This window comes from Bos mutus, chromosome 15, assembly GCF_027580195.1.
Source record: "Bos mutus isolate GX-2022 chromosome 15, NWIPB_WYAK_1.1, whole genome shotgun sequence".
Classification (NCBI taxonomy): domain Eukaryota; kingdom Metazoa; phylum Chordata; class Mammalia; order Artiodactyla; family Bovidae; genus Bos; species Bos mutus.
The window spans coordinates 38,963,146-38,984,456 of NC_091631.1; the positions used below are offsets into that span (position 1 = coordinate 38,963,146).

Sequence of the window (21,311 nt, forward strand, 5' to 3'; positions counted from 1 at the left end):
AGGATAGCTTTATTCCTTTGTCAGGCAAAGGGGGACACTGTGGGCTCATGCTCTCAAAACCATGTGTCCCAACTTGGAGAAGATGGTGAGAAGTTTTATACTAATTGTCCAAAGAGGGCATGATCAGTTCATGGACATTCTTCAGATGGGTTGGTGGTCGGTAAGTAGGAGTCAGTATCATCAAACTTCAGGTCCAACTGATCTGGGGTCTACATGTTTGTGGGCAGCATACCATCATTAACTGCTAACTTCTCCCACCTGGAGGGGGTTTCTGTATCTGCTAAATGGCTCAAAGATATTTTTGTATGAATCCTTTGATGGGAAAACAGGACCCTGCCCCAAGGCTTTTTCTCCTTGGTCTCCCAATCCCTTCCTTCTCTAATTAACAACTGTTTGAATCTGCCCATTGGAACTCAGGGAAGGTCATGGAGTCTGAGTGAAGGCTGTTTCCTATAATCAAAGAAATGGGGGACACAAAGGCTGTGTGCCCAGGGAGCCCCATAATGCCCTGCACACCTCCAGAATCACTTCAAAAGATGAACACCATGGCTTCAGCTTCATTAGAATCCTCCTTTTTCTTCCACCTTGAAATCTGAGCATTTGCAGAGCCCTAGAGAAAGCTTGGATGTATCATGGGCAATTTGTTTTTGCTTGTTGTAAGCTCTGATATTCATGTCTCCACCTTCTACGTGTTTGTCAGGGTGTTTTCTGTTGATGTGAGTCTCTTTTTATGCTGTTGAACGCATTGACCTATAAACATTTTCTTTCATGAACTTCTTCAGCTGAGAAAGAAGCAAGCACTTCTGTGGCAGTAATTCTTTTTTAGTTTGTGTCAATGGAAAATGCTACTTCAAGCCCTTGAACAAATCTTTCTTTGAGGTCGAGGTAGGTTGAGAGCTCCTCTAACGTCTTTACACTATTGCTTAATAGAAATATTTGTACACCTTCCTAGGTTTTTTTCTGGGTTACATTTTCTAGCATCATGTTTCCTGCTCTTTTTTAATAAGTTTATTTCATGTATTTATTTATGGCTTGTGCTGGGTCTTTGTTGCTGCACAGGTTTTTCTCTAGTTACGGAAAGCAGGGGCTGCTCTCTGGTTGAGGTGCACAGGCTTCTCATTGTGGTGGCTTCTCCTGTTGCCAAGCACAGGCTCCAGGGTGCACAGGCTTCAGTAGTTCTGACTCCAGGGCTCTGGAGCACAGATTCACAGGCTCAGTAATTGTGGCACACAGGCCTCGCTGCTCTGTGGCATGTGCGATCCTCTTGGATCAGGGATCAAACCTACATCCCCCACCCTGGCATTCCTCACCACTTCCCTGAGCCCCCAGGGAAGCCCACCTGCTCTTATCTTTACACTGAAAGTTATTTTTTCAGTGTTTACTACATTTCTTACTCAGTTGATGACTTTTCCCCTAGAGTGGTGAAAACAGTCACTGAAATAAGTTCCAAATTGCTTTTTCATGTTTCTTTAATGATATTGTCATTTCCATTACAAATACAAGCCCTGGACATGGAACAACAGACTGGTTTCAAATAGGGAAAGGAGTCCGTCAAGGCTGTATATTGTTACCCTGCTTATTTAACTTGCATGCAGAGTATATCTTGAGAAACGCTGGGCTGGATGAAGCACAGGCTGGAATCAAGATTGCTGGGAGAAATATCAATAACCTCAGATATGCAGATGACACCACCCTTATGGCAGAAAGTGAAGAAGAACTAAAGAGCCTCTTGATGAGAGTGAAAGAGGAGAGTGAAAAAGTTGGCTTAAAACTCAACATTCAGAAAACTAAGATCATGACATCCAGTCCCTTCACTTCATGGCAAATAGATGGGGAAACAGTGACAGACTCTCTTTTTTTGGACTCCAAAATCACTGCAGGCCGGGCGCGGTGGCGGGCGCCTGTAGTCCCAGCTACTCGGGAGGCTGAGGCTGGAGGATCGCTTGAGCTCAGGAGTTCTGGGCTGCAGTGCGCTATGCCGATCGGGTGTCCGCACTAAGTTCGGCATCAATATGGTGACCTCCCGGGAGCGGGGGACCACCAGGTTGCCTAAGGAGGGGTGAACCGGCCCAGGTCGGAAACGCAGCAGGTCAAAACTCCCGTGCTGATCAGTAGTGGGATCGCGCCTGTGAATAGCCACTGTACTCCAGCCTGGGCAACATAGCGAGACCCCGTCTCTTAAAAAAAACAAAAAACAAACAAACAAAAAATCACTGCAGATGGTGACTGCAGCTATGAAATTAAAAGACACTTGCTCCTTGGAAGAGAAGTTATGACCAACCTGGACAGCATCTTAAAAAGCAGAGACATTACTTTGCCAACAAAGGTCCGTCAAGTCAAAGCTATTATTTTTCTAGTAGTCATATATGGATGTGAGAGTTGGACTATAAAGAAAGCTGAGTGCTGAAGAACTGATGCTTGTGAACTGTGGTGTTGGAGAAGACTCTTTAGAGTCCCTTGGACAGCAAGGAGATCTGACCAGTCCATCCTAAAGGAAATCAGTCCTGAATACTCATTCGAAGGACTGATGTTGATGCTGAAACTCTAATACTTTGGCCACCTGATGCAAAGAACTGACTCATTTGAAAAGACCCTGATGCTGGGAAAGATTGAAGGCAGGACGAGAAGAGGATGACAGAGGATGAGATAGTTGGATGGCATCATCAACTCAATGGACATGAGTTTGAGCAAGTCCTGGGAGTTGGTGATGGACATGGAGGCCTGGTGTGCTGCAGTCCATGGGGTTGCAAACAGTTGGACATGACTGAACAACTGAACTGAATTGAACTGACTAGTTTTACATTTCACTCTCTAACTTAGCCAGAGAACCTAGTTCATGGCTAAGATCCATTACTTTATTAGTTTCTTCAATCTCATTGCTAAAAGTTGAATTTCTTTTCAGAGTCTTTTTTTTTTGTTCCTACACCATGCAGCTTGCAGGATCTTAGTTTCCCTACCAGGGATTGAACCTGGGCCATGGCAGTAAAAGGGTCATGTTCTAACCACTGGAGTGCCCAGGAATTCCCAAGGTGGAGCTATTATTATCTTTATTTTACAGATAAGAAAACTGAAGCTTATGAATTTAAGAGATTTAGCCAAGGAAGGCCATCAGTTAATATTAACAGAAGTAGGATTCAAATTTAGGTAAACAATTTTCAACTCCATTCGTTCCATCATACAGCTATACTGTCTCCTCTCCTTGGCTAATGTATAAAATCCAAATTTCCTTTTTGGCTCAATTATAGAGTGCTACATGTCATGAACTTTTCTGGTCAAAACTGCAAATGTTAAATTGGTAAATGCCAAGAGTCTTCTTTGTTCTCTCATTTTCTAATTGAGAACAGAGAGGTTCAGGGAGGTCTTATATGGAGAAAGTGACAGAGCTTGAATCTCAAAACAGATCAGTGTGGCTCCAAAGTCACATCACACTGACTAAAGATCTTTTTACTCCATTAAAACAGAATCAAGGCAAAAACCTCCATTCACATTTACAAAATACATTTAACAGTATTACTAATAGTTCTAGTTATAGGGAACATTATCACTAGCTCTTAAATTGTATCATATGATTTTGACCTTAGGGCTTTTTAAAAGTCATTTAAAACATAGAAATGCTCACAAATGGTGTTGAAATATGAAAGAGGACAGAAATACCTTAAGTATTACCATGAACATTTTTAAATACACTTTTTAACTTGGAATAATTTTAGAATTGCCGAAAAGTTGCTTAGACAGAACAGAAAATACATATACCCCTTCCAGCTTCCCCCATGGTTAACATCTTATGTTACCATTGTATATTTGTCAAAACTAAGAAACTGATACTGGAACATTAATAACAAAACTACAGATTTTATTTGGACTTCACCAGGTTTTCCATCAATGTGCCTTCGTTTCCAGAAACCTATCCAGGGTACCACATTGCATTTAGTTGTAATGTCTCCCCAGTCTCCTCTGGTCTATGACAGTTTCTCAGTCTTTCATTGTTTTTCTAGAGCTTAACTGTCTTGAAGAATGCTAGCCAGATATCCTGTAGAGTGTCCTCCCATCTGGATTTTTCTGATGTTTTTGTCATGTTTTGACTGGGGTTATATTATGAACATTTTCAAGTGAATGGAAAAAGAAAAATAATCCAAAAAATGTTATAAAGAAAACAGTACGTTTTTAAAAACATGAATCTCGTGTAAAAAATGTTAATTCAACAGAAATTTATGAAGCACCTATTACAGGCCAGGCACTGAAGAAGAGTGGTCATTAAAGGCCTCTTTGAGAAACTGCTGCTGCTGCTGCTAAGTCGCTTCAGTCGTGTCCGACTCTGTGCGACTCCATAGATGGCAGCCCACCAAGCTCCCCAGTCCCTGGGATTCTCCAGGCAAGAACACTGGAGTGGGTTGCCATTTCCTTCTCCAGTGCATAAAAGTGAAAAGTCAAAGTGAAGTCACTCAGTCGTGTCCGACTCTTAGTGACCCCATGAACTACAGCCTACCAGTCTCCTCTGTCCATGGGATTTTCCAGGCAAGAGTACTGGAGTGAGTTGCCATTGCCTTCTCCGTTGAGAAACTGAGAGAGCCCCAAATAGCAAAGCAGAACTAGATAAGAGCAAAGACTTGGGGGAAGAACATCTTAGAGAAAGGAAATAACAAGGCAAAGGATTTATAGCAGAGATAAGCAATGTATTTTAAAAGTTTCAGTAAAGGCAGAGCGGCTGGGTCATTGGTGAAAGCCAAAGAGTGGTAGATGAGATGAACAAGGCAGACAGGGCTAGATATAGATAACACTGGGTTTTACCAATGACCATAGCAAGGAATATAGGTTTTATGCTGAGCAAGATGGGAAGAGAGAGATACCATCTAATAAATTTTTAAAAGATCACCACTCTGGAGTGCTGCGTGGAGTATAAACTCTTGAGGGAGTGAGGGCAGAGTAGAAACCAGGAGCGAGGAGTTAGGAGACAAATGCATTAGTTTAGGCAAGAAAAGATGGTGATTAGAGTGAGATGGGCAGCAGCAGATACAAAGAGAAGTCGTCAGAGACTTCCCTGGTGTTCCAGTGGCTGAGACTCCATGCTCCCAAAGTAGGGGGCCTGGATTCAATCCTTGGTTGGGGAACTAGATCTTACACGCTGCAATGAAGACACACACAGCCAATTAAAAAAAAAAAAAGGTTGGATTGGGATATATTTTATTTCAGAGTTGGAAGCAACAGGACTTAGTAATGAATTGAATGTAAGATGAAGATCCTCAAGATTTTGGTTTGACAGACTGAACTGAGGATGGTATAGGCTATTGAGATGGGAAGAATTGACGGAGTAAATATTGCAGGAGGTAGGTGGGAGACTTGGAGATCAAATGTTTTACTTCATTCAAGCTAAATGTGAGACATTTTGAGTCATCAAAAAGGTAGATGGATGCATTCATTTGGAGCCCCTGAGAGAAGTCAAAGCTGGAGACATAAAATCTATATGTAAAATAAACACATATACATGTAATAGCAATAATTTTATTTACTAGGAAGGTAGCCATACCTCTCTATTTGTTCATTTATTAATCAATTCTGCATTCATATACTTATCCACAAATGTTTATTGTATACATACCAAGGCATCAGGCTCTAGTACATTCATGCCAATGGCATTTAAAAAGAAGAGTGTGCAACCAGAGATGGTGGATGGTGGAAAGAAAATACTAAAACTTTTAAAAATATTTATTTTTTATCTAAAAACAAAAAAGTTAAGTCTTTCAAATATATAATATATAGATTGACACTGGCATCTCACTACTGAGTGAAAAGTGTGAGACAACATGGAAAATAATTTGGAGATTTCTTCATTTTCTTTTGTCTTAATATATTGTGATTTCCTCTAGTTTAGGTGTGCTGGGTTAAGTAGATTTACCAATTATATTGTTATTTCATTAACCCCCACAAAAATGAAAGTAGCTAAAAAAGATTTCTGGAAAGAAAATATGAGTTGGAAATAATAAAGCAGGTGCAAAGGGGAAGATGATAGAGATGACGTATCTGATTCTAGCATGAGCTCTACAGAAGCCATCTTATTAAGTAGTGGGCATGACATTTTGAAATCAGAGATTTGAGAATATTTCCATTATGATTTTGATGTAAAATGACATATTGTGTGCTATCCAAGGCTGGGGCTATAGTGAGGCAAGTGAGGCATTCACTTCGGGCCCAAAATTTAAGAGGATGCCCCAAACTCAGCAATCAAGATGAACATCTACATGCAATATTTTAAAAAGTCAAAATTGATGCAAAAATCCATGATACACAAAATATCAAAAATTTAAATACTCACAAGATCAAAATTCAAAAAAAAAAAAAAAAATCACCTTACACATGTATACTAAAACTTGAAGGCAGAATTTTCCAACCTGTTAGAAGAAATCTTCCAAGCAATGCATTCCGAAGAGTTTTGAAAATATATAAAAATGCAACATCTTCTGACTGACATAAGGGAAGACAGAAAGTTACTAGTTGAATTTCAAACAAAAACTTTTCATGGTTGGTGGATGGAAGTGACAAAAATGGATACTTGCATTAGGAAGAGCAGCCAAAGATGTATTTCTTCCATTAGGATCTACATATCTTTGTGAGTTATCTCTTTCAGCTTATGACAGCCGTTAAATTGTGAAGTACAGAAATAACCTGAACGTTGAATCACATATTTTAATAACTGTTTCATAAAGTATTACAGATTTTTTAAATCACTGAAACTTAGACTATCATATTGCTTTCGCTAAATATTTTTAGTGAAGATAACACGGATTTTTAAAAGATAATTAATATAGAAAATAACTCTTAGCTACTTTAAATGTTTATTTCATCTTTATCCTTTTTACACTTTAAAAAGGCCTTACATCATACACAACAGGACGTGTCTAAACTTACATAAGTATAGAGACTTTTTGTAATTCGGAAGCGCAATAAAAAAAAAACGTTTGGAGAGAACACACAGTTTAGACAGGTAGTTGATACTGTGGGTGTTAGGAACGTAGCAGAATTATATTATCTGAGTGCGAAAACATCGCTGTACCACAGAAGTCTTCAAGAAGGACATCCCACCAGGTTTTCATAAGGGAAGTTTGAGGAACGAGCAGGATTTAGAAAAATAACCATCGCAAACTTTGCTGCCTATAAAACAATACAATGCTTACTGCCAAAGGACAACTGGCAGTGGTTTCAACGTACTTTAAAAACATTTTTAAAAGAGGATCCTAGGTCCAAACTGCAGCCCCACTCTCTGAAGCTATCTCAGCCCCAGACCTGAACCTGTCCGAGAAGGAAGTTCCCCGAAATGGCCCAGCAGAGTGCCGCTCTGATGGAGGGGGGCTGGAGGGAAAGTGATACCTCTTTCGCGAACTATGGACTTGTCCCCTCCCCAAGCAGGAGACTAGACTTGAGGTCCCTCGAGCCGGGCCTTCGGGAGGGTGGGGAAAGGGGAAAGAAAACGCAGTCCTTTCTGGCTGGGACCGTGTCTGAGGGCGGAGGCCGGGAGGCAGTCCGTGATGCTTTCTCTTCCAGGCAGAGACCGGAGGTCTGTAAAGAGGGAAGAGTTCAGGAGCTCTTCTAACAGGGAGGGCGAGCAGTGTTGGCAGTAGGGCCAGAGGTGAGGCTTTAGGGTCGAGTCTCTCCCCGGTGGACGGAGAGTCCGAGGAGCCCTGAAAGGCATGGAGGACCTGAGGCCTGGTCCTTTCCCTGCCGGCAGAGGGAGTCCCGAGATGGACAGTCTGGAATCGTCTCCGAAAAGCGTTTCCTTGGCCGCTCAACCAATTTTATACATCTCGAAGCCGAGTGAGAGCCGAGGTAATTAGTTGCGAACGACAGCTGTCTGGGTACCTTGGGCGCCAGGCGCCGGGATCGGAGCCCGACGGCCCGAATTCTCGCGAGAGCGGCCGCCGCCATTTTTCCATTGATTGCAGCGAGCGGGGGGAGGGGCCGACGACGAAGGCGACGGCGGCTGCGGCGGCGGAGCCTTGGGTCGGTGTCTGCGCGTTGGTGTCTGAGGCCCAGGTTGAGGCCTCCGCGATAGCCCGAGCGCCGGCGGTGGAGAGGATGACTTCCGCTGCCGTTTTTCTCCTGAGCTAGAGAGGCGCCGCCACCCTCCCCCTCCTCCGGCAGGGCGGAGAGGAGCGGCCGGGAGACTGAGCGATGGTGCCCGGCGAGGAGAACCAACTGGTCCCGAAGGAGGTGAGGGGCCGGCGGAGGAGGCTAGGCCCAAGGCCTGCGGCCGCTGCCAGCAGCGCAGGCCGGGGGCGAGGGGCAGGCTGCGGGCCCAGCTCGTGGGCTGGCCCGGCCGTGGGGGAAGGAGGAGGTGTGTGGTGCGGGGTTGGGGGGTGGTGCATGGTGGGTGCCGCGAGCAGCTAGGAAACCGGGCTGGATCTCGGGGGTCGGGGGAGTGGAGACCTCTCCCCTTGGATTTGTGGTGCTGGACAATAAACGGAGTGGACTGGAAGGAATCTGGTCCTGCTCTAGGGGGAGAGGGTAGCTTAAGTATTTAACATATTGAGCCAAGGTGGAGAGGTAATTTCAAAGAAAAAATTCTGCAACAGTGGCCGATGTGCACGACGGGGTGACGGTGCTGCTTCTGGTTTTGACAGTGGCATAGCTCTCAGGGCTTGTGAAATCTACGCCCAACTTGAGCTTTGTGCGAGGGCAGTTAACTGTTAGGACTTTTTTGAACTCCTGTTTCTTACTTGGTGGTACTAGGGGCCTGCCTAAATGAGGCCTACCGAAGATCGTTGAAAAGTAGTAAATGTGACTTTCAAGTAAAGGTAAGAGGTAGCGAAGCATTACCATATGGAGAGTTGAACTACTTTTTGTAGTTGGGTTGTGTATGCCAGTTTGGGTGACTTCTTACATTCTTAAAAGCAAGTGATATGAGAAGGCTTGACTTCTTGGCTTCTCTTGAATAGCAGGAGAAGATTAATGATAGAATCCAGCACTGGCCAGTGAATTTCAATATATTAATAGTATCTCTGTTGGCTTTATAAATATCTTCAGGGTGTCCAAATGTGTATTTTTAACTGGCTGATCATCAGGCGAATGCTTTGGATTTTTATTTCTCATATACCTCAAATAGATGCAAGTGTCGATTGAAATTAGCTATATCGGATCTTGATAGTTTGGGATGATCTTAAAATTTTTTAATTCTTTTTTTTTTTTTTTACCTTTTTTGGTTGCTTTGTAGCTATTTGTTGGTACTTGAGCAAGCTCTGACACTGCAAAAGTATTATTGGAGTTGTGTATAAGTGATAGGAATATTTTCCCAACTTTATCAGATGATTGTTTTGCAAGGACAGTTTTTTAAAACTCAGTTCGTATGTGTCAGTATTTATTCATCAAGCACCATCTGCACAGAAAATAATAAACAGATGAATTAATCAGAATTCTTACCTTGGGAACTTCTAAGGCTACTAAGAAAGGTAACATTAGTATTCATTGAGCTCAAAGTAGGGGCTAAGCAATTTTCTACAAAAGTAAACTTTTATGCAAGGATGAAAGTGATAGATACTATGAGATATTAAAAATGAATTTTCTTTTAGAGCTACACAGTGCTGGTTTTCATTTCTGTGAAAAGCAAAGTTAGTCCTTTCTTAATTTTTTGACCATTAGAAAATATTGGTGGAACTTTGCTTTATGAAAAGCTCAATATTAGGTTTATTTCCCTAATAATTTGGTTTATAGAAAACATGATATAGATATACTTCAACAGGAACATACCTGCAAGTGCTGCTTTTACCTTTTGGATTTTAGAGGTTAAATGCCTCACTGATGGGTGGGAAGGGATTTGGTGGGTGGGGGGAGGGAGATCCAAGAGGGGAGAGATATATGTACACATACAACTGGTTTACTTCCTTGTACAGCAGAAATTAACACAATATTGTAAAACAACTATACCCTAATAAATTTTGTTTTTTAAAGATTAAATGCCTCTCCTTTAAGACTAATTACTTTACTTGAAGCTTCAAACTCGTCCTGACTTCTGACTTTTTTGTTTCTTACTCCTTCTCGATCACGTGCCTTTATTTTCTATTCCCCAGACTCATCTTCAGTCTTTTCTTTTTCCCTGACTCCTTTCATGATTCCTGGAAGCATGCACACTACTCTCAAATCTCAGGTCTGTCATTTTGTTCACTAGTTAAGTGGTTCATTCTTTTTTGATGGCCATACTTCTCTTCTTTCCTGCTTCTCTTCCTTGAGTTTTCTTTTGCATTTGATACTTAAAAAAAACCCTTGATTTTAGTAATACTGTATTTTGGGGCCTTTTTCTCGTACCTGTTTGTCCTATTTGGTCACTCATTTGGTCAATGTCTTTCTCTTTTTCTGTGTCTTTAATTATCACTTTTGTCTGATCTTTGTCATCCTTGTCTGATAGAAGTAGAATTATATAGTGTTAAAGCTGAGAGAGCACATAGTGATGTGATCATCTAATATTATAACTTATGCGCCTTCACTTTTACAGATGAGGAAATTAGGGCCAGAGGATTGAAAAGGACTTGTTCAGGGTCACATAATGAGTAAATAAAGGACAGAGCTAGGACTAGAACTCACATCCCCTTGATTATACTCTTATTCTACACATCCCTCCATGTAACCTAGAGGCTCTGTGAGAATGGTTTGTAACTCTCTAACTATATTTATTATGTGAAAATAAATTACAGAATTTTAAAATGTCTTGGTTCTGTTCTAATGGCTTACTACCAACTATATGGACAGCTTTGTCTTTTTTTTTTTTTTTTTAAGGGAACCTCTGACCCTTATTAGATTTAGATATATTGATAAAGTATATGCATTCATGTGTGTGCAGTTGTTGAACGAATAATATATTATTCTGGTCCTAGAAGCTCAAGGACAAAACTGTACCTTAGACTGCTGAAGGCGGCAGCTAAGTGTCATGCAGGGCTTGGCAAACTACAGTCCCTGGTCCAGATTCAAACTGTAGCCTGTTTTGTTTGGCTCAAGAGTTAAGAATTATTTTTACATTGTCAAATTGTTGAAAAATATCAAGATAATAATAATCTGTGATACATGGAAGTTTAGATTTCAGTATTCATAAATAAAGTTTTATTGGAACACAGACATGCCCATTTTTTTACTATTGTCTATGGCTATAGTAGAGTTAAGTAGTTGGTACAAATGCTGTATACAGGATACATTTGAAGTTACTTAGCTTGGTGTTCAAGACTTAGTATTGATACAGTTTGATTCTGGCCACAATCTGCCCTTTGAGAAAGCTTATCTCTTCTCCTTCAAAGCAAGTTTTTAATGTAGCCAAACAGGTTTTTCTTTAACTTGCTTTTCACTTCTATTTGTGCTGCCTCCTCTTTCCTACTTCTGCCCACCAATTCAGAACATTCATACACCTCTTTCCTTAAGTATCTCATATCTCATTTATTCTTAAAAAACTTTTGTGACCATTTAACCTTAAGGATTTCTCCTTCTTAGAAGACTTATATACGAACAGAATTCATTTGCCAGTTAGTAAATAGTGCTTTGTGTCATCTATTATGGGCTTCCCTGGTGGCTCAGACGGTAAAGCATCTGCCTACAATGCGGGAGACCTGGGTTTGATCCGTGGGTTGGGAAGATCCCCTGGAGAAGGAAATGGCAACCCACTCCAGTACTCTTGCCTGGAAAATTCCATGGATGGAGGAGCCTGATAGGCTACAGTCCATGGGATCGAAAAGAATCAGACATGACTGAGCAGCGTCACTGGTTCACTGATCATCTATTATAGTCTCAACTGTATTTTATTAGTATTCATTATGGATGTCTTGACAGCAGAGATCTTATGTGTCTCTCACCCGCGCTTTTTTTTTTTTTTTTAATATGTACTATAGGTTTAGGTTTGCCTAGGTTTGTGAAGATATAGGTTAGTACCTTGTTTAGGTTTGTGTAGGTCTGGTTTGTCTAGGTTTGACAGACCTAGACAGTGTATTAAAAAGCAGAGACATCAGTTGCTGACAAAGGTCCATATAGTCAAAGCAGTGGTTTTTCCAGTAGTCATGTATGGATGTGAGAGTTGGACCATAAAGAAGGCTGAGCACTGAAGAATTAATGCTTTTGAATTGTGATGCTGGAGAAGACTCTTGAGAGTCCCTTGTACAGCAGGGAGATCAAACCAGTCAATCCTAAAGGAAATCAGACCTGAATATTTATTGAAAGGACTGATGCTGAAGCTCTAATACTTTGGCCACCTGATGAGAAGAGCCAGCTCATTGGAAAAAACCCTGATGCTGGGAAAGATCAAGGGCAGGAGGAAAAAGGGACGACTGAGGATGAGATGGTTGGATGGCATCACTGATTCAGTGAACATGAGTTTGTGCAAACTCCAGAAGATTGTGAAGGACAGGGAAGCCTGGTGTGCTGCAGTCCGTGGGGTCCCAAAGTGTCGGACACAACTGAATGACTGAACAACGACAAACTATAGGTCTAGGATAGTGTCCTTTCTGAAGCAGATCTTCAGTAATATTCATTGATCTGGTTACAGGGTTGCAAGGAAACCAGTTTCTAACCAATTTCCCCTGCTTGGATGTTTTTCATAACATCCTTGGCAAGCTGTTTTCCAACCTCAGCTTGAATACCTTCATGACATCTCGGGTAATATCTTTGTCTTTTGAGAAATCTGTTTTAAGTTTTTGAGCTGAGAGAAGTCTAGATCTCTATAACTGCCATCTGTTGATTGTTGGCTCCGGACAGCAGAGAAATTTTCAATCATTTTCCAAAGGATAGCTTTTTTCCATTGTTGAACATGGGGGAAGGGAGTAGGAGGACCAAGCTCTGTTTTAAAGTCTGAGCATCCTCAGTTCTCTAAGTGTTTCTCAGCTTGCTCTGTTTTAGACATAATCCAGTGTTTTTAGTATTTCTTCTAATTTTATTGTATCCAGAGGAGAGCAAAGAGAGTGTGGTCTGTTCTGTGTGGTTAACAATAAAGCTTTTCCCCTCACCTTTTCACTCTTCTGTTTGTCTTTGAATTGTTGTATGTTGATGTTGACTTTGAGATCTTTGGCTTTTAATATCATTCCAATTTTTATTTATTGCTTTGTTGCTTTTATTTTGTTTCCTTATAAAGAATTTGTGACATTAATATTTGTTGAGTACTCACTGTACATTGCTGTATGCTGCCATACAGGGATTATTTAGAAAAAGTAGAAAAAAATTATTTTTTCCTCAAGTATCTTATGGTATAATTAAGGATATTACAATGTACCTAGTGGTTTTAAAATAATACTTTCACTATAAGTGAAAAGTGGTGTCCAAGGAAAATATAAATGTAGAAAGGATGGAAAAGTGAAAGAAAAGAATATGTGATTCCATATCTCAGTGAATTTTTTTCTGCTTCTCTTTTCCATGTAATAATCACTACTTCTCTTATTGTGGAGCACAGGCTTAATTGCCCCACAGCAGGTGAAATCTTCCCAGACCAGGGATTAACCCGTGTCTTCTGCATTGGCAGGTGGGTTCTTAACCAGGGAAGTCAATAAACACTACTTCTATCTGGAACTAATGATGATACTAATAATCCAAAATTTATTGAGCTTTTATTAAATGTCACATACTGTTATATGTGCTTTGTGTATATTAACTCATTTGAACTTCACAATGACCTCATGTTTCAGGACCATTGATATTGAGAGCCCCCAAAACATTAAAACAGCTTGTTTTTCATCTCTATTGTCTTTTTTTTTTTTTCAAATCAATTCCATCAGTATCTATTGTGGAGCATGTCAAATGAATATTCTTTTAATTTGTATGGCTTCAACCTTTGATTGTAATTTACATGTTTTTAATATCTCAAGCCCTGACCTCTCTTCCAGTTTCAGATTTCCACCTGCATACTGGATATCTGTAGTTGGTTGTACTCTAGGACCTACAGATTAAATACGTGTAGTATCAACCTCATTTTTCTTTCCTCTCTTCTTAGTCCTCCTCCCAGCATAATTCTTTGTATTCTCTTATTCAGTTAGTGTCATCATCTTCTGTTTACCTAAGTTAGAACATTTTTTTAACTCCTCCTTTTTGCGTATATAGTTAGACCATCACTTGCAAGATATCTTGTATCCTTATCTTTCTCTTCATGGCTCTGCCTCTGTCTGTTGTCTCATTTCAATATAGGCCTTTTAAATGGTCTCTGTGCTTCTAGGCTCTTCTGTTTAATAACTGTCTTCTCCACAATAGCCATTACTTTCTAAAACACATGAGATTATGACTTACCTGTCTTAAAATTTATAATTATTACTCTCTGACTGCAAATCAAATACTAGATACGATGTATAAACACTTTGTGCCAGACACCACTAAACAGTTTACACTCGTTCTCATTTAATTCATGTAAAGCTCTTTAAGCCGGCTCTTTCACTGTGTATTTGTAGATAGATAGGAAGTATGCTTAAAGAGTAAGTAACTTCCTCAAAGTTGTATAGCTGTTTGTTTCTGGGTCACTTTGGCCTTAAGTAGTAGGAAAGTCCTTCATAATATAGTCTCAATTGATTGGTTTTTTTACAGTTAATTTTTATCAAAGTTACACATGCACATATTTAAAAGAGTTGAATAGCTCTGCTGTACAGATTCCCCTCCCCTTCCATTTTAGGCTCTCCAGAGGCAACCACTTTCAACTCATTCTTCAGATATTTATCTCCACATCTCAGAGTAGTGTTCCTGTCATTTTCCTTCGTGATTTTTCAATTGAAGAAATTGTGTACTGACTTCCCACGATGGAAGTTTAGGCTTACTACTATCCCCAAACACAGAGACACACTTCTCATTTCTGCCCAGTCATCCCAATGTTGTCAGATTGCAGGTTGTTCAGATACGTAAAAGTTCAAAGTTTATGTCAATGTGACTGTATACATAGTTGAACTTTGTAGTTTATAGTGATTATTTTCCCTTCCTGTGTAGCATTTTGTGTTTTCCATGAATTAATACTTTCTAAAAATTTACTTTTGCTTAGTTTTTTGTGTACTTATCATGAATTTCACCAGGTGCTTCTCACCTAAGGATATTGGCGATGTTGGGTAGGTGAGCAAGGGCAGTAGTGTGCTTCTGATGTCTAGTGAGCAGAAGCAAGCTATGCTGCCGAGCATCGTCCTAACTGCACCAGACAGCCTCCTACAGCAAAGAATTCTGTTGTCCACAATGTCAGTAGTGCTGCTGTTGAGAAACCCTGAGTTAGTCCAAACTCTCAAGTGTATAAATCTTCTCCTCATTATGTTCAAACCTACCAGTTTCTTTGGATGAATTTTCTCGAATTGCAGCTGTTGTCTTAGATTTACGCTTATAATCATCTTAGTTTCCCGCAGGTCTCTCTAGGAGTTCCTGGTTCCGTATTTGATGCCTTCATCTTTCTTTGTGTTCTCATTTTGGGGGACCATTTTCAATAGCTTTCAGGATGGGCTGTAATTTTTTTGAGACTTCACGTCCTTAAAATGTTGTTTCTGTTCTCTTTGTAGATAGTTTGGTGGGCAGGGAATTCTCGATCAGAAATATTTTTTGTCATTTCTTTGGTTTCTTCCCCTTCGTTTTCTCTGTTTCTCTTGAATTCCTGTTGTTTAGGTATTAGGCCTACTGACTGGCTTCTCTAATTTTCTTCTGTGTTTACATCTATTTTCCATTTCTTTCTTTTTCCTCTGCTTTCTGGGAGATTTTTCTCAACTTTATCTTCTAATTCTTCTACTAAGGTTTTATTTCTGCTATTAATGTGTATAATTTCCAAGTACTTTTTTTTCCTAAAAAAGTTTAAATGATAATATTCTTTTCGTGGATATAATATCTTTTCTCTCTTAGGGAATTATTGATACGTTTCTTCTCTGAATATTCTCTTTTCTCCAGATTTCCTTTTTCTGTTTGTTGGCTTTGGGCTTTGTCTTTTATATTAGATTTTTGTTTTAGATGTCTGGTATTCCTTGGAAGTCAGTGTTTATTTAGAATTCTGAGGGCCCTTAAAAAGCTGAATGGAAGCTCTGCCAGTGAGTGATTATGGTTTTCCCTGTTCATTGGATATGTCTGGATAATTTCCTTGGACTCCCAGTGACAGATTTTTCTCTTGTGCTGAATTGATTTCCCAGAAAAGATTTCTGGTCTGTTCCTTGAAGAGAACAGGCTTTGGAGTTGAGTAGGAAAAGGGAATGTGGGTTTTATCATGACATACACAAGTGCACTTTCATTTAATTCTGCAGTTTTCAGTATGCATGCCTGCTGAGTTGAGTCTGACTCTGTGACCCTAGACTGTAGCCCGCAAGGATCTTCCTGTCCATGGAATTCTCCAGGCAAGAATACTGGAATGGATTGCCATGCCCTCTTCCAGGGGATCTTCCCGACTCAGGGATCGAACCCAGGTCTCTTAAGGCTTCTGCATTGGCAAGCGGGTTTTATACCACTAGCACCACATGGAAAGCCACTTCCCAGTGTGGCAGCCTTCCAGTTCAGTTGCACCTGGCGTCCTCTTGTCCAAAGACGCCTTGTGTTATACTCTCCTGAGGTTGTTTAGTCTCTTGCCAAGAAGGGGTCAAAGAGTAGGAGAGAGGATCTGGAAGTTTTGACTGTTTCTTAAGCAGACTTTGATCTCCTATTCTAGCTTGGACCTCACTCTTGCTCCCAGAGTATCTGAGCCTTTTAGGTTTTTCTTTTTAATTTTTTTTTTTAATAGAAGTCTTGAAAAAGGAATACACAGAGTTCCCGTATACCCATCACCAAGCTTTTCCTTATGATAATCTCTTCATATAAATCATAGAACACTTATTAAAAGTAAGAAACTAACCTTAGTACAATACTATTAACTATACTATAGAATTTATTTAGATTTAACTAGTTTTCCACTAATGTTTGTTTTTATTCCAAGATCCAAATTCAGAATACCTCATTCAATTTTGTTGTCATGTCTCCTTAGTTTCCTTTATTTGTGGCACTTTCTCATACTTTTCTTTTTCATGACGTTGACATTTTGAACAGTACTAGTCATTTTTGCAAAATGGCTCTCAATTTGGGTTTGTCTGATATTTTCTCAAGATCAGACAGAGGTTGTTAAAGAGAAGGATATCACAGAAGTGTTATGTCCTTCCCAGTGCATCGTTTGGAGGGGGTGGAGGTGACAGGGTGGTGACGTGTCCTCCTGGTAATATTAACCTGTGATCACTGGGTTCAGGGGATTCTGCTAGGTTTCTCCACTGTAAAGCTACTATTTTCCTCTTTAATAATTACTACTTTGAGACCATGCAGATATCCTGTTTCTGCTTAAACTTTTGCCCTCTAGTTTTAGCATCCATGTGTAGATCTTGCTATTGTTAAGATTTTCTCTTTCCCTCATTTCTACATTTATTAATTGGAATTCTTTTGTGAACAGAAGCTGTCCCTTCTCCTCCATTTATTTACTTATTTATTTATATCAGTATAGACGTACAGATTTTATTTTATTCTTTGTATTATAACCCCAAATTATTGTTACTAATCTTGTTGCTCAGGCTGTTGCAGTCTTGGCCAGGGAAGCTCTTTCTGGTTGGCATCTGTGCTCATCCTTGCTTTTTGAGCACATCTTCACTTTGTGGCACCACGTAATGCTTCGGCCCATCTTCTATTTGCGCTGCCTCAACACTAGGATGAAGCACTTCTCCAAAGAGTTGAGAGGTCTTTTGCTGTAAATGTAAATGTGGTATGTGCTGTAAACCAGGTGTCTTTGTTTTTCGTCTAGACTAATACAGGTTTCAACCTTCTCTGGTGTAAGAGTCATTACCACCTGTTCTGCTTTCCAGCTTCTAAAATCGTGTTTTTGGTTTCCTATGGATTTATGCTCTTTAAAAATTTTCTTTATTCTTGTTTCAGAGATATTTTGGGAAGCTTTAGAGCTAAATGCTTTCATTCAATCTGTCCTCTTTAACCAGAAATTCTTAATGTTTTTGTTGTCTCCTACCCCAAGCCAATTTTGTTTTAGCCTCATTTCAGCTACATTAGTGACTGTTCTCTGATGTGCTATGTGCTGTCATGTGTCACTTGCCCTGAGTGAATAACACGAAGTATTTTTTTAACATCTGGTTTTTAGGGAGTTTTAAATGGGTGAACTTTGATTTTTACATGAAAACTACTATTTAAGTACTTTCTTGAGTACATTGTTAGGATTGTTGCCTCTCTTTAATTTTCCTTTCTCTGAATTAGTCACATAAATGTTTTGTTTCTTAGTACCAGGTATTGTAATTTTTTGCCAAAACAAAGGGGAGAAGCACAATGTGTTTCCAGGTGACTTGTGTACCATCACCACTAGCCCAAATTGAAAAAAAAGATGGGGTTGAAAATAGGAAGTTGTGAAAAACATAGCATTAAATTTATTTTCAAATACCTATTGTAAATTAAGGTTCCAGAAGACATCTACTTTAAAAACCAATTCATTGGTATTGAGGATCTTACTTAGTTATGATAGTGTAATAGGTGTCATGATATGCAGAGGCATGTTCTTTTATGAGGCTTATTGCACAGATTTAAAGTGTTCTATCCAGGTATTGCTGCTTACAATCTAATTTTCTACGAACCTTCTCTGTTGTTTAAAAAAAAAAAAATCTTAGCAGGACTTCTCTTGGTGGTCCAGTGGCTAAGACTCCGAGTTCCCAATACAGGAGACCCAGGTTCAATCCCTGGTCAGGGAGCTAGATCTCTACATGCAGCAAGTAAGACCCGGCACAGCCAAATAAATAAAAATCAACATTGACAAAAATTTTTTTAAAGTCTTTGGCAAAATGATTGTGACTAGCAGTGATGGCAGATGATTGGCAAAAACGATGTGGTCTTTTAGATCAAGATTCTTCATGTGTATTTTTCCTGAGCCTGGTTTTCTGTTAGTATCATGGAAGAAGGGGTGGATATAGTTGTGGTGTAAGTAAACAGATGTCTCCTCTCTACTGCGTACTTCTGTTTACTTTGTCTCAGGTTTGGGAACAATAGTGATTGCACTGCTCTTTGGTTTAATGAAACTAAACTGAACCAAGCATACATAAAGTAGACATAGAGGGAATTCCTTTGTGGCCCAGTGGTAAATACTTTGCCTTCCCATTAACGTAGGGAATGCTGGTTCGATCCCCAGTTGGGGAGGTGAGATCCCAGATGCCTCATGGCCAAAAAAACAAAACGTAAAACAGAAGCAATATAGTAATAGATTCAATGAAGACTTAAAAAAAAGTAGCCATGGATATGAACATTTTCATTGATATAAGATTGCCACTGAAACCTACTGTTGAGAGTGTTGAGAGATTACTCTTTGTATGGAGATTACTCTTTGTATGAAACTTACTGAGATCTGTGTCTTGAATTTGTCGTGTTTCTTGTTTGTTTGTCGTTGTTTTGGCTATATCATGCTGCTTGCAGAATCTTAGTTCCCCTGCTGCTGCTACTGCTAAGTCGCTTCAGTAGTGTCCGACTCTGTGCGATCCCATAGACAGCACCCCACCAGGCTCCGCTGTCCCTGAGATTCTCCAGGCAAGAACACTGGAGTGGGTTGCCATTTCCTTCTCCAGTGCATGAAAGTGAAAAGTGAAAGTGAAATCGCTCAGTCGTGTCCAACTCTTAGCGACCCCATGGACTGTAGCCTACCAGGCTCCTCCGTCCATGAGATTTTCCAGGCAAGAGTGCTGGAGTGGGGTGCCATTGCCTTCTCCTACCAGGGATCAAAACTAGGCCTTGTCAGTGAAAGTGCTGAGTCCTAACCACTGGCTGCCAGCTAATTCCCAATATGTTTAAATTTTATTTTTAAAATTAAAAAAAAAAATGTTTTTTGGCCATGCCATGCAACTGTCTCGAATTTTTTATGCTTTTTAAAAGCAAGCTGTTAAAATGCTACCTAAACAGCAAAATCTAGCCTTTCTTACTAGTATAAGAAACCTTTCCTGATTTTCCTCTTCCAATCTAATACCATTTTTCTAACCCTGAAATGCCATAATGCTGTAGCTTTTGACATTTAAAAAATTACACCTCTTTATTATAAGTTAATTCAAAGTCAAGACACAACAGAAAGAGTGCCTGGGTTCAAGTACCAGTTTTGTGACCTTGGGCAAGTTATTTAACTTCCCAGTACCTAAGTTAAATGCGGATACTAGTAACTGCCTCCTTGGGCTTTTGGGAAAATTGAATGAGTTAATACATATAGAGTGTCTTTTACTTAATAAGCATTCTTATAAGTGTTATCTGTTACCATAAATGTTACTACCTTCATTATTGTTATTACCTTCATCCTGTATTGGTTTAGGGGCCAGCATAATATGCTATACATGAATATGTATCGATTAAATAAAAATTAAGTCATGTCTTAGTTATTAAATATGCTTAGTTGTTTGAAGTCATGGATCTGATATGACCTGTCAGCATAAATCCTAAATGATTGTTAGATTTGATAGGTTTTTTTATGTTATCAAGTAAGACCTGTTTTTACTGCTTTTTAATAATTGAAACATGTAACAAAATACAGCTTTTAAATGAAACTTTTTAGTCTAATAAGATCCTAAGAAAAATTGATTTAGAATATATAGATATTTGTTGAAATAACTTACTAGATTAACAGGTTATTTGTTTATAAGATTCAGTGTGAAATGTTGTTTTAAAGCAGGATCCATGTTAAGAATGTTTGTTTCTGGGAGAACTTAATGTGTTTGATAACTCTGACTTTCGAAAACTCTGGAGTATAACCAGTTGACATGAATAGAAGAACCAATTAACTTGTCTTTTTGGTTAGTTGTATTACTGATTGTGGGCTTCCCAGGTGGCTCAGTAGTAAAGATTTTGCCTACCAAGCAGGACACATAGCTTGTGTCCCTGAGTCAGAAAGATCTCCTGGAGAAGGAAATGGCTACCACTCCAGGGCTTCCCTGGTGGCTCAGAGGTTAAAGCATCTGCCTATAATGTGGGAGACCCAGGTTTGATCCCTGAGTCGGGAAGATCCGCTGGAGAAGGAAATAGTAACCCACTCCAGTATTCTCGCCTGTAGAATCCCATGGACGGAGAAGCCTGGTAGGCTACAGTCCAGGGGTTTGCAAAGAGTTGGACACGACTGAGCAAGTTCACTTTCACTTTCCACTATTCTTGCCTGAGAATTCCCGTAGCCAGAGGAGCCTGGCGGGGCCACAGTCTATGAGGTCGCAGAAGTCTGAGACACAACTTAGTGACTTAGTTCAGTTCAGTTACTCAGTTGTGTCTGACTCTTTGAGACCCCATGGACTGCAGCACTCCAGGCCTCTCTGTCCGTCACCAACTACTGGAGTTTACTCAAACTCATGTCCATTGAGTCGGTGATGCCATCCAACCATCTCATCCTCTGTTGTCCCCTC

At 39.9% G+C, this 21,311-nt stretch overlaps 1 protein-coding gene across 3 annotated transcripts in view; it reads left to right on the plus strand.

Moving 5' to 3' along the window:
* The first annotated feature begins 7,940 nt into the window (after positions 1–7,940).
* USP47 (ubiquitin specific peptidase 47) overlaps positions 7,941–21,311 on the plus strand; it is a 103,878-nt gene continuing 90,507 nt past the window's right edge. For 2 of the 3 annotated variants that reach the window (XM_005887185.3, XM_070383929.1), the window contains exon 1: positions 7,941–8,202. In XM_005887185.3, the coding sequence (XP_005887247.1) occupies positions 8,164–8,202 (39 nt within the window). In that variant the 5' untranslated portion in view covers positions 7,941–8,163. The remainder of the gene's footprint in view (positions 8,203–21,311) is intronic. The other variant, XM_005887186.3, reaches the window with a different exon arrangement.